The following is a 17674-nucleotide window of genomic DNA, read 5'->3' on the forward strand; positions in this document are numbered from 1 at the left end:
TCTGGCAAAATGTACACCCACGCCCCTGCACGCGACACATATCCCGCCAGGAATAATTCGTGGTCGCTACTCGATACCTCGGCCCTTTAAGATGACAATCACCGTCTCTCTCAACGAACACCAGGAGTTCGGCACCCCTTCGACGAATCTCAAAGGGTATGAAAAGCCGAACGTGGCGGCTCCCTCGGAGGATGATGATCCTGTATGCGTTAATCCGGTGTTGAGAAGCTCAAAATGGGCATTGCAGGTACGTCTCGTCGCGCTCTCTGATCTCTTTCGTACCGACGCATTCGTTAGGAAATCAACCTGGTGAAACTCGACGAAGATGGCATCACATCTGCTGCCCGCTACGTGAGTGCTTAGCTTGTTTACACGTCTCCCTTCCGTGCAGCACCAACCGTACATGTGATCCCGCATGGGGTCGCGTGCTCCCACTTCGTTCATGTGTACTCGCGTACGAGCAAACGCTGACACTGCCGCCCATATGCCAGATCCATTCCCGAATGCACCGGGAGGCCTATGTCCCACGCAGTTGGCGAGACCACGCCTTGCATATCTGCCCTGAAGAGCCGTTTTCGTGGGCGAGCCCCTCCACGCGCCCATTCCTCGACTGGATCTTCCTCATCTCGTCGCTGAACTTCAGCTTCTGGTCCGAGCTGGAAGGCACCCCGAGGCGCTTTGGGATAAAATGGCGCGAAGGCTGGAAATCGGAAAAGCAGGTCGTTCACACAGGATACTGGTCGCTCGTCGCTGCCGTAAATCGAGGTATGTCTGCCCCCGGCTTTCGCAATACCCTAGGCCAACGTTTACTGGTATTTGCGCAGCATTGGAAGCAGGCCTGCCAGTAACGGACCCCGAATTCTACTCTTCCCCTTCCCGCTGTCCCGATTCCATGGTCGCCCACATATTCCGTGTGGCGGAACAGTCGGACGAAGGAATTCCATTACTATCCGAAAGGGTGTCCATCCTTCGTGAGAATGGGGATATACTACGCTCGGTAGGTTGTTATCTCTACCTCACGACGCTCTGGCTCATCGTAGCTCTCGTCGATAGCAATTCGATGGATCGTTTTACGGCTTCGTCCAAGCGTTCCGCAAGAGGTACAACGACTGCGGCACTGCCCTCCAGCTCGTCCAGATGGTGACGGAGACGTTTCCTTCCTTCCGTGATGAGCATGTGTACAACGGCCGCCGAGGTTTGGTTGATCCTCGTATTGATCGTCACGCTGTTTTACTTACCTTCTCCCTCGCTCATGTACAGTGCACATCTGGAAACGCGCACAAATCCTCGTTGCTGAGACCTGGGCCGCACTCTACCCCGCATCCCCCTCCGACCTGCACCCACTCTTCCCGTCCGGCCCGAAGATCCAAGAGCTAACGATGTTCGCCGACTACCGCGTCCCACAGGTCCTGCACCGTCTTCGCATCTTATCCTACCCACCATCCCTCGTTGCCCTCCTCGAAGCCCATACCCCGCTGGAGAGTGGGTCGAAAGAAGAGCTGAGCATCCGGGCGGCCAGCATCATTGGGGTCGAGAGGGTGAGAGAAGAGATCGTGAAGCTCGTCCGGGCGGCAGGTGGCGGCGGAGAGCAGGCCGAGGACACGATCAGCAGCGTGGTCATTGACTTTTATCTCTGGGATCTGGCGAAGCGGGTTGAAGGATGTGCTGACGAGCTCGACGGGATTCAAACGGCGCCGATGGTTCCCATACACAGGACTAGGTCAATTTGGTATTGAGCGTAACAGTGTGCATGCTGCACTCGGGCCAGTGTGCTCAGTTTGCACTAGACATACCACAGGACAAGACATACGAAGCCGAACGGAATTATGGTCGAAATAGATGGGTACAACGATACAGAATTCGTCTTCGGACGTTACGCTCGCGTTGTGATCAGTTGGTCTCCGTGTGGTCGGTCGTGGGTTCATCGGTATGCGCCTTGTCTGGAGACGGAGGCCATGGCTCCTCGCCCATGCGGATCTTGACCCCCTCCTCTTTAAGTGATGGCTACGCGACGTCAATCAGTACTGCAGTCGGTGAGGGCACCCGGTGGCGCATACCTTCTTCAAAACCTGCAATACACGATGTCAACACGAGGGAGGATGACGAAACTTCAAGTTGACTCACCGTTCCGCGAACCTCCTGCAGTGTAGGAAGGAATCCGGACCATACATATCGGGAATGTCAACGCATGCCGATGCTCATTCGGCCGAAGGCGCACCTTGGCGTAACCTGAAAGCCAATCAGCTCAACCTATACCGAACCGGGATGGTGCGCCGACATACCGACAACTTTCTGTCCGAAAGACGGGTTCGCGGGTTGCATGACGACGTGTACAGCGTTGCCCGATCCAGGCGCAGTGTTGGCTGAAGGTGCAGTGTTGACGAAGGCTGTTGACTGCCGCGGCGTGTAGAGAGCACATACCTTGTTGGGTCGGTGTATCGACCTGGGTGGGCTCGGCAGTCTCTGAGGGCATGGTGGGGTGGAAACTCTCGTTCTCGTGAGGTGCGCCGACGGAAGCTTGGTTCTGGGCGTTCATCTTGAACTCGCTGGAGGACGGTAGTGGTATGGCAGTTGGGGTATGGTGCTAGGCTTGGCGGGCACCTTGCTCGTTATATGTGCGCGCCATGGGGAGTGGGAGGCGCAGGCGTGAGCCCCGTCTGACGTCACTGCCAGCCAGGCGTCATCGCACCGGGGTCGGCACCGGACCGCAGACTCGCCGGCTGTAACTTCACAACGGAAGTCATCCGTGCTTATGTAAGTATCACCCACATCAAACCACAACTGAGTGGGCTCAATGGTACCCAACACACCTACTAAAACGCACCTCCAACCGAGCGTAGCCCCGTCGTAGTCTCCACCAGCACGTCACCCCTCCCCTCCGGACTCCCCACCACACTGTTGTAGTCCACGCTCTGCTCGTCAGAACGTGCGCTGACCGTGCGTCACCGTCGGCGCGTGGCAAGGTACTACGAAATCTACGGCCTGCGCGAGAGAGCGCACACCATTTACAACATTCTGGTCCCCGCGTGCGGGAAAACAGCGAGGTGGCGACCTCTGTAGGCGGGGTCGAGCCTGACGAACGCAGACGCCGCGCGGCGAGGTCCAGGTGCGACCCGAGGCACGACTGCGCGGCGCGTGCCAGTGTGCGGCGATGTAGCGAAGTCGCGCGCTCGCGCTCGGTCTGCGATTGCGATGGGTATCACAAGTGATCAACTATTCAGAGACATTTTTGTGAGTCCTCTCAAGAGGTCTCTAACATCGTCAACGTCTAAGCTTTGTGTAGGGACACCAGTGCGATGTGCCAGGCCTAGCTATACGGCCCAGTCACGGCTCCGAGTCACACTTCCAACGTTGCGCCCAGAACAACTGACAAGTACGTGCGTTCCTCTGTACTATACCACCGACGGATTAGTACCGTCAAACCCCGCATCTGTTGACACCCGCAGGTCTCACCGAGCTTTGAACCTCTTGCGTCGTACTAGCGGTTCACCAAGAGTCACGCAAAACGTGAGAGAAGTGCAAAATGGTGATCGTCCCCGTCCCTCCTGTACAATAAATCTTGGAGAAATCAGGATACTGTTTAAATATAAATCGAACGACATGTGCCAAATCTCAGAGGGAGGGGATAAGAGTGTGTTGAGGAACGGAGAAAGTGTGCATTTCTGCCCACCTCAAAACCGGTGTGGATGAACGCGCGCATCTACATCTCGGGCGATCCTCGTGAAATTTGGGATCTTAATTTTATATACACCCAGTGCGATTTTATACCCCCGAGGCCAACGCCCACAGGTTTATACAGCATTTACAACGTCCAGACGTTCTGGCTCAGTGACTATCCGCCATTAGCGCTCGGTCGGCTGTATAGAGCGCTTCGTCATTGCCGGCGTGACGTTTCGTGACAACGGCCTGTGTATATAGTAACAGTGCCCCTCTCGGATATCTCCTGTATACTTCTCCTCTGTTTGCTCTGAATTTTTTTAAGAAGGTATACCTTACATGATTTAAAAGCTGTGTACCAAATCCGAGAGGGATCGAGAGCGGAATAGACAAGATACAGCTTGTGCAAAATCCGTTTTGCACATCCGGCGAACTGCAAGTAGTCGGTGGACGTGTGGGATAGGCTCGATTGCCAACGCTGCCTCCAGCCCAGAGTTCGGGGATCGCCAGCCGTGACACCCGCGGGGCAGCGCAGGGCACACACGCAGCGCTGGCGTGGCCATCTTGATTCTTCAAGTCCTCGCCGTGTGCGCGCACCGGGCAGCCCGACGTGTGTCGCATGCAGGCGTCTGTAACTTCTGTCGCTCCTGCGGAACTTGAAGCTTCACCAGTCGACTTCCCTTGGTTGTCAGGCTTTACCCCGCCGAGAGCGAGAAGCTAAACTTGCAAAATCAGACACGTCCGCATGTACGAACACGTGCGCACAGGCGGTGCACAGGTGGCAGTGCGCAGGGTAAGGCTCGCCAGTGGCCGTCGTCTGTCTCTTCCGTCCTACCCGACCGTTCATGCCTTACACCTAAGTAGAGACGGCTGGCCGTCATCTGTCTCCGCCGTCCTACCCGGTCGTTCATGCCCCTTAGTACACCCACGCTCCCGATAGGCTATGGCTCCGATCGGACGTGGGCTCACTGCTCTATACATATCGCGGTAAGCCCAGCCACGCCTGAGGGACTCCGGGAGACCTTGTCTCCGAACCTTCGGTTGTCGCGTTTGTTGATGTCGATGGATCGGTCACAATGACGCCAAAGTATATGAACAGCAGCTCGGACAGTGTCCCTCGTCTTCCCCACCCTACTTTTTCTTCCTTAATCATGCTGACTTTTAAGGTTCTACTCTCCGTTTTTCTTTACACGAACGCCGCGCGCGCCGCTTCCTCCGGCTTCCGTGTCTCCACTTCTGCCGCAGGATATGTCGCTACCTCCCTGGGCGATGTAGTCTCCACGAGCGATAACAACTTGGTGGGCGTCATCAAGTCGTGTTACTGTTTTCGCACCTTCTGATCGTTTATCCTTGCTCCAGTACACCGTCAACATTACTCTCGGCGGTGAAGGTGAGACACAACGCGGCCATCTCCGCTCCGTTCATACTATCATCCTTACGCACGTCCTTAGCCTTCGTTGTCCAACTCGATACCGGATCAAGCGATCTCTGGTTGAACACCACCGGGCGCAATGTGCAGTTCACCAATACAACCGATCTCAACGTCACCGAGGGCTATGCGAAGGGCGGCGTATCGGGATGGCTTTCGTTTGCCGATATGACTATCGGCGACTTCTCCGTTCCCGGCCAAGGTGAGCGCATAGGCTCTTCATCAACTCTGCGCTGCTATCCTCACTACGACCTCTCAGCTTTTGTAGACGCCGTCGAGATCAAGGACATGTCTCCCACGTTTGACGGCATCCTCGGCATGGCGTTCGACACTGCAATCATTTACCCTGTCGTGCAGAAAAACTGGGGCACGGAAGCGGCCGACGCTCTCGCGCGCTCGCCGATCACCAACCTCTTTGCGCTCGACCCTACGACCCCCAACTTCTTCGACGTGCAGCTCGCGCGGGCAGTGTCCCCCGATCCTAACGACGTTGCCGAAGGTGTATTCCTGATCTCCCAACATGACGATGCGTTCCAGAACATCACGTCAGCTCCGATGCTCCGAAGCCTTACTTCTCAGCACTGGACCCTTGCCATGGACGGCATGACGGTCAATGGCACGCCGTTCGCCTTCAACGCCTCGCGAGCGCCTGGAGTTCCCACAGGGAAGGTCGCTGCAGTATTCGACACGGGCTTCTCCCTGCCGCAAATACCGATTGCCGCTGTGAAAGCGATCTACGGGTCTATCCCGGGCGCGCTATGCAGCCCCGAATTCGGTTGGATAGTGCCTTGCGATGCGGCACCGAACGTGGTGTTCACCTTTGGGTAAGTCGTCTCCAAGCTGTTCGCTGTGGCAGAATTAGGTGCTGACGAAGTTTCGCTAGTGGACAGGACATCCCGGTGCACCCGCTCGACCTGACGTTGACCAACGTCTTCTCCACCCCCTCTGGAAACATCACGGGATGCGTAGGCTCATTCCAAGGACTGACCCTCGACCCCACCCAATTCGTCGGCTTCGACCTCATCCTAGGGGACGCTTTCCTCCGCAACGTATACGCCTCGTACGTCGATCCCCCATTGTCACGCCACCTGCCCATCACCTGACCGTCCCTTCCCTCCACAGGTTCAACTACGGCGACTACCGACCGAACACGACCTTTGACGGCCAAAGCCCCTTCGTCCAGCTCCTCCCCACCACCGACGGTTCCACGATGCACGCCGAGTTCGTCGCGAACCGCACCGCCGCCCTCGCGCAGCTCCCGCCCGCCAGCGACCCCGCGACGCTCGTCAAGCTCGGTGCCTTTTCCGACGCCTCCGCCTCCTCTTCCGCCTCCTCCCCCGACGCCTCCTCCGCCTCCGTCGCCGGCGCGCTCGACGAGTCCACCTCGTCCCCGTCAGGGAGCACCGACAGCTGGGGCAAGAAGTACGGCACGACCGCGCTCGCGCTCCTCGGCGCGAACCTCGCCGTCGGCGTCGTCCTCCTCGGCCTCACGCTCACGGTGTGCATGCGCTCGCAGAGCCAGGGTGCGTCGGTCCGGTACACGCCGCGTCCGTTCATGATGCAGCAGGGCGACGAGGAGGAGCGGGCGCAGCTGCGGTACGACGACTGAGTGGGGGTCGGGTGGTGTGGTTCGGAGGGTTGCAGCGAAGCGCGCGCGCGATTGGACTTTCAGCATTAACGTGAATCGTTTGCGCCGTACGACTCGGACATTATTTAATGTTTATATAGTCGCTTTCTGTTCTTCCCTCATGCCAACGCTGCACGCGCTCGTGCGTGCTCTGGATTCTGCGATGCCAGCGGGGTAATCATCCTGTTCATGTTCGATAACCAGCGCGATTGGCCACCCGTTCTGCTCGAATGTCCGTCATGGCGCTATATTCCTGGACCGTGAGGCGCAAAGATGGAGCTCCAGCCTCATGAAACTCGTGCTGCGCCCGGACGATCGTACAAAGACACTCTTTGCCGTCGAAGATCTGGCACGCTTCGCAACCCGTGTATCCACACGCAAACCGACCCATTATGATGATCTAAGCACCAACTGCTGTACATAGACGTCCGAGCTAGTGCATACTATGCCAGTTCCCGCCAGGCTTCCCGCCCACGACCCCCCACTTGCGCGCGCCGGTCCCAAAGTTGAACGTTGAACGCGTCGAACCGCTGGAGCGCGATCTCATGTATGTAATTAAGTACGTGAATATACGTACATTTGTACCGTTCGCCCAACGGACACCAATTTCCCTCAGGGAAATTGGTGGCGCTTGAAGTGACTCCAGCTGGCGCCGGAGACTACTGCCAACCAAAATACAAACACGTTGAGCCGGAGTCGAACAAGCGCATACAGTTAACAACCACACCCTTTATACTGGCTCTGCCACTGCTCCGCTACCGCGGCCGAGTCGTCGCTCCCGACAGCGAGCTCGCTGTTCCTCCGTCCTGCCCTGCCCTCCCATCCGTTTCCCTCCATTTGTTTTGCCATCTGCTTTTATTTAAAATGCGCACATAATGGTGCACAATGAAAATGAAATAGCTACAGTTGGCTGGGTGTGCCTGCACAGAGCCCTCACACCCCCCAAAATGCGTGCAATATTGGAACATATACAAATGTTCAATTGATCTGCTAACTTCTGCATAAGATAGCTGTAAATGAGAGCTGCTGAGATCTGAAATCGCAGGTGGATAGCTAGATGCGTGCAGGTATGATGTCGCTGTCCGTACGCGCGACCTGCGTGTTGAGCGCCCAGATCGCGGGCACCTGCCAGGACGCCGTGTTGGCGGAGGCGGGAAGGAGACGACGAGGAGCTTGGAGTCGGCCCACTGTCGCGTGCTCGTTCTCGTTCTGCGATTGCGATGGGGGCCGTATGATAAGTGATCGACTGTTCAGAGGCAGTTTCATGAGTCCTCTCAAGAGGTCTCTAAGCTTTATGTAGGGACCATACTTCGAACGTTGTGTCTAGAACAACCGACAAGTACGCTCCTCCGTACTGCGTCGTAGTCGGGTCGTCCCGCCTGGACGTGTTCCAGAACGGGATAGGCTCGAGAGATCGATTGCCAGCACTGCCCCCAGGTTCGGGGGATCGCCAGCCTTTGCCACCCGCGGGGAACACACGCGGCATCAGCGTGGCCGTCTTCAAATCAGAGTCCTCGCCGTGTGCGCGCACTGGGCAGTCCAACATGTGTCGCATGCAGGGGTCTGTAACTTCTGTCGCTCCTCCGGGACTTGAAGCTTCACTTCCCTGCAATTGGTTGTCAGCCTCTACCCCGCCGAGAGAAAAACGCTAAACTTGCAAAATCGGACACGCACGTCCGCGTGCACACAGGCAGTGCACAGGTGGCAGTACGCAGGGTGAGCTAGGGTGAGGCTCGTGTGAGAAGGCTGGCCACGGCCACCGTCGTCTCCTACCCGATCGTTCATGCCCCTCACACCTACGCTCCCGATAGGCCATGGCTCCGATCGGACATTGGGCTCGCTTCTCTATATTGCGGTAAGCAGCCACGGCCGCTCCACTCGCCCACATGACATTCCGCATCTTGACGTTGCTTGCTGCGTGTGGTTCAAAGACCATTGCCGTCACAGTCCGTCCGCTTTGCACCGCGATGTCTCTCGCCTGGCTGGAGGGAGCGCTGGAGACGCCCCAGATGGAAACGGCCAATGTGGCCATGTGCCGGCATAGCCGCCCGTCGTTGTCGCCGTCCGGGGTCCTGAATTGCACTTTTCCAGGTTGTCGCACCGCAACGAAACACGCCCTGGTCACCGTCTGCCACCGCCCCACGCTGATGGCGCGAGGCAGAGCTTGTCTCCGGATCTCGATTGCCGCGTTTGCTGATGTCGATGGATCAGTCACAATGATGCCAAGGTATATGAGCAGCAGCTCCAGTGTCTCTGGCATCTGCCCCCACCCTACTCTTTCTTCCTTAATCATGTTGACTTTCAATGCTCTACTCTCAGTTTTTCTTTACGCGAACGCCGCCCGCGCTGCTTCCTCCGGCTTCCGTGTCTCCACTTCTGCCGCAGGATTGAGCGATGTAATCTCCACCAAAACCAATAACATTGTGAGCGTCATCAAGTATCGTCGCTGTTTTTGTACCTTCTGATCATTCGTCATTGCTCCAGTACACAGTCAATATTACTCTCGGTGGTGAATGTGAGACACAACGCGGCCGTCTATGCTCTGTCCATACCATCATCCTTACGCACGTCCCTAGCCTTCGTTGTCCAACTCGACACCGGATCAAGCGACCTCTGGTTGAACACCACCGGGCGCAACTTGCAGTTCACCAATACAACCGATCTCAACATCACAGAGGGTTACGGGATGGGCAGCGTATCGGGATGGCTTTCGTTTGCCGATATGACTATCGGCGACTTCTCCGTTCCCAACCAAGGTGAGCACATAGGCTCTTCGTCAACTCTGCGCTGTTATCCTCACCACGGCTTCTCAGCTTTCGTAAACGCCGTCGAGATCAAGGACATGCCTATGACCAGTTTCGACGGTCTCCTCGGCATGGCGTTCGACACTGCAATCATTTACCCTGTCGTGCAGAAAAACTGGGGCACGGAAGCGGCCGACGCTCTCGCGCGCTCGCCGATCACCAACCTCTTTGCGCTCGACCCTACGACCCCCAACTTCTTCGATGTGCAGCTCGCGCGGGTAGTGTCCCCCGATTCTAACGACGTTGCCGAAGGTGTATTCCTGATCTCCCAACACGACGATGCCTTCCAGAACATCACTTCTGCTCCGATGCTCCGAAGCCTTACTTCTCAGCACTGGAGTCTTGCCATGGACAGCATGACGGTCAATGGCACGCCGTTCGCTTTCAACGCCTCGCGAGTACTTGGAGTTCCCACAGGGAAGGTCGCTGCAGTGCTCGACACTGGCTTCTCCCTCTCGCAAATACCGATTGCCGCCGCGAACGCGATCTACGAGTCTATCCCGGGCGCGGTTTACTCCGAACCCTTTTGGGCAGTGCCTTGTGACGCGGCGCCGACCGTGGTGTTCACTTTTAGGTGCGTCGTCCTCTCCAAGCTGTACGCTGTGGCAGAATTAGGTGCTGACGAAGTTTCGCTAGCGGACAGGACATCCCGGTGCACCCGCTCGACCTGACGTTGACCACCGTCTTCTCCACCCCCTCTGGAAACATCACGGGATGCTTAGGCTCATTCCAAGGACTGACCCTCGACCCCACCGAGTTCGTCGGCTTCGACCTCATCCTAGGGGACTCTTTCCTCCGCAACGTATACGCCTCGTACGTCAATCCTCGGGCGTCACATCCCCTGGCCATCGCCTGATCATCCCTTCGCTTCCCTCCACAGGTACAACTACGGCAACTACCAACCGAACACGACCTTTGACGGCCAGGGCCCCTTCGTCCAGCTCCTTCCCACCACCGACGGCTCCACGATGCAAGCCGAGTTCGTCGCGAACCGCACCGCCGCCCTCGCGCTGCTCCCGCCCCTCGGCGACATCGCGACGGTCTCGAAGCTCGCCTCCTCCGACCCCTCCAACACCACCACCACTACCACCACCGACGCCGCCTCATCCACCTCCTCCCCCTCCATCGCCGGCGCCTTCGAGAACTCCCCCTCGTCCTCGTCCGGGAGCACCGACAGCTGGGGCGCAAAGTACGGCACGATCGCGCTCGCGCTCCTCGGCGCGAACCTCGCCGTCGGCGTCGCGCTGCTCGGCCTCACGCTCACGATGTGCATGCGCTCGCAGAGCCAGAGTGCGCCGGGCCGGTACGCGCCCGTCGGCGCGCGTCCGCTCAAGATGCAGCAGGGCGACGAGGACTCGGAGCGGGCGCAGCTGCGGTACAGCGACTGAGCGGGTCGCGTGGTGCGGCAGTTCGGAGGGCGGCCGCAGTGGCGGGGGCGCGCGATTGGACTTTTAGAATATCAACGTGGATCTTTTGTACCGTACGACTCGGACATTACTTATTGTCGCTTTCTTTTCTTTCCTCATGCGAACGCCGCGCGCGCTTGTGCGTGATCTGCGATGCCAGCGGGGTGATCATCCCGTTCAAGTTCGGCATTTGGGACTTCTGCATTCCGCTTGATCAAATGTCCATCATGGCGCTACATTTTTGGGCGGTGAAGCGCAAACGAGGACACTCTTGCGGTCGAAGATCCGGCACGCCTCGCAACGCACGAACCGCAGACGCAGATCCATCAAGCACCGACTACATCACACAACGTCCGAGCTACTAGTGCATGTGGTTCCCCCGCGGCTTGCCGCCCACGACCCCCCGCTTGCGCGCGCCGGTCGCGAAGCTGACCTCGAGCGCGGGCGCGTTCAGGATCGCGTCCACCGCGCCCCGCGCGACGCTCCCCTGCGCGAAGTCGAACGCGTCGAACAGCTGGATCGCGATCTGGTCCGACGCGACGTCGAAGAGGACGCCGTACGTGACGCGGTCGCCCGTCGGGCGCGCGAAGAAGTCGGCCGAGCCGGAGCCCGTCGCGCCCTTGACGGCGTAGATCTCGGAGATCCCCCGGTCCGCGTCCGCGCCGAGGAGGACCTCGAGGATGTCGAGCTCGCCGCAGCCGCCGGGGGAGCCGACCCCGCGGCAGTTGCAGCCGTACTCGGCCGTGCGCGCGACCTGGGCGTTGAGCGCCCAGATCGCGGGCACCTGGGACGCGTCGGCGGAGGGGGGCATGTTGAAGGAGACGACGAGGAGCTTGGAGTCGACCCAGCCGTGGTTGGCGGTGCCGCGCGAGAAGCCGTCGCACGCGCGCGAGGCGCAGGTCTCGCCGGTCATGATGTTCTGGAATGGGGCGGTGGGCGGTGAGTGAATGCACCGGGCCAGCGTGAGGGCAAACGAGAGACTGACGACTTCGGCACCGCCGGGGAGGTTGCCCGGGTAGATTTCTGCGTTGGCGGTGGCGACGGCGTCCGTGAAGGCGCCGTTGGCGAACGACTGGCTGTTCCCGTGGCAGACTGCGCGATGGGAACTCGTGTCAGCACACCAACCAATGCATCATACATTCAAGGCAGCGCTCCGATCGTGCGGGAGGAAAGACGCACTGGAGAACTCGCCGCTCGCTCCGCCACCCTTGTTGTTCATGAAGACGAGGTTGTTCGGGGCCTGGCCTGCGGCCCACGAGCTGACCTGGTTCCATGTCGCGCCGGCCGCGTCAGGCTGGTAGACGGCGATGTTGAACAGGTTCATCGGCCCGCGGAAGTTGAACGTCATTTCTTCGTTAAAAGGAGCGAGGTTGCCTGCAGCATCGCGGGACCGTGCCGTGTGAGCGAGACGAGCGTGAATGGTGGGCCAGGGAAGGCGAGAAGGAGTACAGCATGGCAGTTCAAGTCAGAGCGCCGCCATCAAACGCATTCATCAAGACCTGCGCACGCACCGCTGATCTGCTTCGGAGCGGTGATGCACGACGGGTTCGCGTCGCAGTTCGGGAAGTTTCCCGGGATCATGTTCGTCACCTGGTTGTACGTTCCCGTGCTCCCGACCTTCGTGTACTTGAGGCCAGAGAGCGAGCCGGAGGTCGACGTTGCCGCCGCGAGCGTCTGCGCGGATGTGCTGTAGACACACGCAGCGAGCGCGACGAAGGTGGTGGAGAGACGCATGGCTGGGATTGAAAGGCGTGGAAAGGAACGATAAAAGTGCGATGCGAGGAAGTCGAATGGGACGGCGTCAAGCTGTCGGGCGAAGAAGAAACAAAAACGGTGAAGAAGATACGAAGAGTCGTGAAGCCCAACCAGGGACCGGGTGCGAGTGAACGAGGGAGTGAACCAGCGAGCGACAACGCCATGCGCGAGCTTTTGAAGGCACGGCGCGGCTCAGAGGCGGTCATCAAAGCAACCAAATCCGCATCAGCCTGGAGACGACTGCGATCCGTGCTAGGCCCGTCCTCCGCATCCGACATCGCACACGGCTCGTACCAGCTCGTACCCGGTGGCGGCCAGGCAGGGCGAGACACGGACATCAAGGGCCAAGCTGCGATCGCCGCCACGTCCTCACAAAGCCTACACGGCGTTCATGACGATGCATTCAAGAGTAGATGGCAACATACCGTGTGCTATGTGTTCGCAGTGGGTGTGTCGTCCGCCTCGGTCACCACCACAGTCGGGCCAGCGGGTGCCGAGGCGTTCGCCTCAGCTTCCGCCTCCGCCTTCTCCTTCGCTACCGCCTCCTCTTCCGCCTTCACGCGCTCCTTGTCTCGCGCCTCCCAATCTTTCAACCGCACCTCGTACCACTCCCAGACCGCACGCCCGACCGCCTCTCCACCAAATTCGCCGTCGTCCTCCAGCGGGATCTCTGCCTCGGCGGCCTTGCCCTTCTTGCCGTCAGCCTTGCTCTTGGGCTCATTCTCCTCCACGACCGGCCGCGGTGGAACCGGAACGTCAAGCCGGACGATCGCGCACTCACGGTACAGCGCGCCCGGCTTGAGCACCTCCACGTTCCCCACCCTCGGCGGCCCGCGCTTCGCGTCCTTCGCCCCCGGTTCGCTCGCAGGGGCCGCGGCGTCCTCCCCGTCTTCTGCGCGCGCCTTGCGCGCCGCCGCCTCCTCGGCCTTGCGCGCTTCCTCGTCCGCGGCGAGGTCCACCTTGGCCTGCATCCGCTTGAGCGGGGTCGGGAGGAAGAGCACGTGAAGGAGCGTCTGGATCGCGGCGTTCGACGACTTGGTGAGGAAGAGGAGGAAGGGGACGAGGACGAGGTAGGCGAGCGACCAGCCACGTTCACCGGTGCCGACGAGTGGCGCCACTATGTCCCGCCGGGACATGCCTGGGCACGCAGTTACTGACAGAATGTTGGACGGGTGAGGAGGGGGCAAGGGCGGGGTCTCCTTTGAAGATGATGAAGCGGGGGGTCCGTTGGACTGGGCGTCGGACGCGCGGTTGGGTAGCGAATCCAGGATCCGCTGGAGGTGTCGGGTAAGGATTACGGTACGCAATGACCGAAGACCTTCAGCTGAGAGGAGAGTGGATGTATGTGCGGGGGATGTTGCGGTGGAGTTGAGGAAGGCAGGGAATGTCGGAAGGGCCGCAGCATAGAAGGGATTTACGATGGAGATGATACGGACGTCCCGCTCGACAGGCGCGACAAGGAGAGCAGGGAGCAGGAGGGTGATGAGAAGGAAAGAGGAGAGAGAGGTCGACTCGCGCTGCTCCTCTTCACGTTTCTCCTTGTCTTTCTGTGCCTGGCCTCCAAAGAACCATATCCGACCGATGCTCGTGTATTCATGGGCGAGTACAATAGCGTCGATTCGTGTGTCGTTTCCCGTGAGGAAAGTTGTGCAGAACTTGCGTATCGAAGTCGCAGAATTCAAATCGCAGGGTTCAGCGTAAATGCTGTCGTTGTTGGTCGTGGAACGGAGGAGAGGGAGGAGAAGAGAAGGAACCGGGTGGTCCAAAGGATAGGGAGACAGGGCAATGACAGTTGCACCCCGTTTTGCCAGTGCAGCAAGTGCTACAAGACCTAGAGGGTTGAATGCACCCTAGAGAAATGTGAGCATGCTGTTTTTTCTCGGAAGACTATGAAGAGTGAAGGGGACGAGTGAGCGGATTCCTCAGTTGTCGAGAAAGTGTACCCTTCTCCATCACCTCCACATACACCTGCCCTTCTCAGGAAAAACGTCTGAGAAACCCGTCTAGAACGGCCTGATATAGCACAAATCTAGCAAAGCCTCATGATGAAGCAGCACGAGGGAGGATCCAAAAGGACGTCGACTTCTCCTTCCCTAAAAGCCAATGCATACAACCGACCGTCAAAATACTCACCGTCAGAACTATTACTCTGGCGTGCAGGTCACGTTCTCTATTCGTCGTCCTGCCCTGTGCATACGCATAGAGAACCACTAGGACTGCCGTACCGACAGCCGCATGAGGCCAGTACTTGAACGGGAGTACGGTGGTGACCGCGCTGTAGACAATTGCTAGAACCATTCAAGGCACCCTTTTGCTTGGGAAAGAGTGTAGACACCAGTGCAGGATACGACGGATGGAAGCCAAAAACCAAGGGGTGAAGGGGAGAGAGACGATGTGGAGGAAGGTCGATGCAGGAGCGAGCTGATGCTGCCACACGCGTCCGCGGGCGGTGACGCACTGCGCGCTCTCGTCCGGCATTCTCGGAGAAACAACTAGGCAGACACCTTACATACCTGCTTGTCAGCTTGTGTTCACTCGAGACTCAACGGGTACAGGCCATATGTGGTAACTAATGCAAGAAGAAAATTACGCAATCTTGTGACATACAAATTACAACGAATGTCCATAGCACTGGGGCCAGAGATTGACCTCTGGGGTGCCAATCACAAGTATTCTACTCTCAGTCCGTATGGCACCGACCCCGGTCTCACCCGTCCACGAAGTTCACGCAGAGCCTGGTGGGTAAGGCGGTGAAGATCCACCTACATCGGGCTGTGGGAACGCCGGCGGTGATGACACGTATGCATCCGGGTACGACGGCAGCGGGAGCAGCGGGGCCTCGAACACCGTAGGCGACGACGGTTTTGGCGGCAGCGTCGGCGGGACAGACGACTCCGCCACCGACGCCCGTAACGACACTGTCGACAGGCTAGGCAGGGTGACTGCGATCGACTGGGGCGACACGTTGGCCTGGTGGAGCATGCCGCTCAGGTAGTCCCGGTGTGGGCGTGCTGAGGGGCCGGGCGCGGGATGAGCGGTGGGGAAAGGCACGGGCGGGGGGCCCTCTGCGCTCTCCTCCACGGTCGGCATCGGTCGGTATGCGTCTGCAGAGCGGATGTAACCTGGTGGCGACTCCGGGCCTGTTTGCTCGCTGTCCGCCTCACCGTCCCCAGGCTGGACGAGGGCGCGCCAGGGGGAGTAGCTGGCAAGGATGTTGGGTACCCATGTGGTCGAGCGCCGCAAAGGCGCACCGCCCATCCGCGTGGCAGGGCCGGCGGCCACAGACGAGCCACCGCCGAGGGAGGTGATGGAGAAGTTGCGTCGGATGGAGCTGGCCATGGGTTCCGAGAGCGGGCGGCCACTGCTCGTGGTGCTCTCACTCCCACTCCCGGTCGCCTGAGCTGAAGAGTTGCGCGAAAGGGTTTGGAAAGAGGCGTCTTCGGCGGAGAGCTTGCGCGAGAAGAGCCCCTTACCGATCGTCTGTATGCTTGCTGTGGAATCCACCCGAGCGTGCGATGGCCCGGGGTAGAGACTTGTCGGGGACTGCGCTTGCGCTTGCTGTCCTCGGTCCGGGGCTGCATCGTACGGCGGACTTGATATGCTCTCGTCCGCTGTTGTTGCCGACTGACGAGAGATGGAAATAGGGGACATGGGCCTGACCAGGGGGAGCGGGGGGAGCGCCATGTTCGCGAACGGACGGTTGTGGCTCACCGGCCGCGATTTTGTGCTCGAGATGGGGGTGATGCGCGTCGACGGCTCGAACTGCTCCATGGCGGGGGACGAGATGATCTGGTTGGACTCGCGGAGGAACTGGATGCGTAGGGACGGTATCCGGCCTTTCTGCTTGAACTCTATTCGCGGAAACGAGATGCCAGAGAATGAGGGTGACCAAGGCGAGGACGCTTTCGTAGGCGAGCTCTCCTCCGGTGTAATATTGATTGCAGGCTCGGGAATGGGGAACATGGGAGGGACGGGGACACGTGATGGGGGATTTCGCACCCGGTAGCCCATGTCATCCAGTACGTTCCCTCCCGACAATTCCCTCTCGTGTCCGAACTTCTCGTGCTTTGGCGGCAGTGGCGGCAGCGGCGGAAGGCCCTCTCCGGGGCCATTGAGAAGGGGCATGTGCGACTCGGGATCTTGAGCGAAAGAAGCCATATGCCGCTGCTGCGTTGCCGTATACTTCGGGAATTGGCGTCGTATCTTTTGCCTCCGATAGATGAAGACGGCGAAAGTGAGGAGGGCGGCGCCGACAATAATAATGATGACGGTACCGGCTGTGCGCCATCCCGTAGAGACCTGCCAGTATCGGAGATAGACGGGGACTCGCGGTCAGCGCACTCGCGACCCCGTCTGAGGGTGTCAACACTCACCATGGTGCAAACAATGTGTGAAGGAGTGGAGGCCAAAACTGGGAGCAAGGAGTGAGACTTGGAGAGAAAAGAGAGCGGGCAGGGAAAACCCCGGCCAAGAGCACGGGAAAGCCGAGAGGGAAGGGAAAGAAGAGAAGCGCACCTGCGCCCCACGATGCGGATATAGTCCTGAGTCGGGGATGCGCTGTTCACTGCCCGCAACCGCCTTCCTCGCCTGCTTCGGATATCCACCAGGTGTGATACCTTGCTAAACCAATCCTGCGTCCCTGAGACGTTTGAACCTGTACATATGAGGAAGCTCGCAAGATCCAGCACTCCCGCTGATTCTAGACCCTTGTGGTGCAGATGATGGTGGGCACATATGCATATGTCGCAGATTTGATGATGGCGCCGAGGAGGTGATGCTGTCTCAACTTCTGGGGTGCGCACCCCATAAGGCCTGCCAGATTTGAATTGTTTTTCAATCCACCCTATTGCGTCCCTATCGGAGTTTAAATTCGGATATGGTCTAGACTCTGAATCGATAGGCGGCCTGACTAGCATAATACTCAGACATATCGACAGCGACCTCGTTCCATGTTGCCACGATGCATGTATCAAAGAGATTGGCAATATTAACGGCA

At 58.9% G+C, this 17674-nt stretch overlaps 6 protein-coding genes across 6 annotated transcripts; 3 read left to right on the top strand and 3 right to left on the bottom strand.

Moving 5' to 3' along the window:
- Window positions 1–91: 91 nt before the first annotated feature.
- Window positions 92–1736, top strand: BXZ73DRAFT_76811 (uncharacterized protein; the record flags this gene model as incomplete). The annotated part of the gene is made up of 6 exons (XM_048022513.1): window positions 92–247; window positions 298–351; window positions 492–765; window positions 825–997; window positions 1054–1195; window positions 1261–1736. The coding sequence occupies 6 exons, from the start codon at window positions 92–94 to the stop codon at window positions 1734–1736; spliced, it is 1275 nt and encodes a 424-aa protein (XP_047878715.1).
- Window positions 1737–1890: 154 nt separating this feature from the next.
- BXZ73DRAFT_100490 (uncharacterized protein) lies at window positions 1891–2473 on the bottom strand (the record flags this gene model as incomplete). Its single annotated transcript, XM_048014590.1, has 6 exons — window positions 1891–2004; window positions 2058–2069; window positions 2125–2139; window positions 2219–2229; window positions 2283–2363; window positions 2422–2473. The coding sequence occupies 6 exons, from the start codon at window positions 2471–2473 to the stop codon at window positions 1891–1893; spliced, it is 285 nt and encodes a 94-aa protein (XP_047878716.1).
- A 2335-nt stretch (window positions 2474–4808) lies between these two features.
- Window positions 4809–6695, top strand: BXZ73DRAFT_76813 (acid protease; the record flags this gene model as incomplete). Its single annotated transcript, XM_048022514.1, has 6 exons — window positions 4809–4955; window positions 5017–5047; window positions 5109–5288; window positions 5346–5910; window positions 5970–6146; window positions 6209–6695. 6 exons carry the CDS (start codon window positions 4809–4811, stop codon window positions 6693–6695), a joined length of 1587 nt encoding a protein of 528 aa, XP_047878717.1.
- Window positions 6696–9004: 2309 nt separating this feature from the next.
- On the top strand, window positions 9005–10905 carry BXZ73DRAFT_100492 (acid protease; the record flags this gene model as incomplete). Its single annotated transcript, XM_048014591.1, has 6 exons — window positions 9005–9136; window positions 9198–9228; window positions 9290–9469; window positions 9527–10091; window positions 10154–10330; window positions 10398–10905. The coding sequence occupies 6 exons, from the start codon at window positions 9005–9007 to the stop codon at window positions 10903–10905; spliced, it is 1593 nt and encodes a 530-aa protein (XP_047878718.1).
- Window positions 10906–11284: 379 nt separating this feature from the next.
- BXZ73DRAFT_45537 (putative TOS1-like glycosyl hydrolase-domain-containing protein) lies at window positions 11285–12657 on the bottom strand (the record flags this gene model as incomplete). The annotated part of the gene is made up of 4 exons (XM_048019530.1): window positions 11285–11842; window positions 11909–12015; window positions 12103–12297; window positions 12435–12657. 4 exons carry the CDS (start codon window positions 12655–12657, stop codon window positions 11285–11287), a joined length of 1083 nt encoding a protein of 360 aa, XP_047878719.1.
- Window positions 12658–13109: 452 nt separating this feature from the next.
- On the bottom strand, window positions 13110–14976 carry BXZ73DRAFT_45573 (uncharacterized protein; the record flags this gene model as incomplete). The annotated part of the gene is made up of 2 exons (XM_048019537.1): window positions 13110–14528; window positions 14812–14976. The coding sequence occupies 2 exons, from the start codon at window positions 14974–14976 to the stop codon at window positions 13110–13112; spliced, it is 1584 nt and encodes a 527-aa protein (XP_047878720.1).
- Between the last annotated feature and the right edge of the window lie 2698 nt (window positions 14977–17674).

The sequence above is a fragment of the Epithele typhae genome (assembly GCF_022376455.1).
Source record: "Epithele typhae strain CBS 203.58 chromosome Unknown BXZ73scaffold_18, whole genome shotgun sequence".
Taxonomy (NCBI): Eukaryota; Fungi; Basidiomycota; class Agaricomycetes; order Polyporales; family Epitheliaceae; genus Epithele; species Epithele typhae.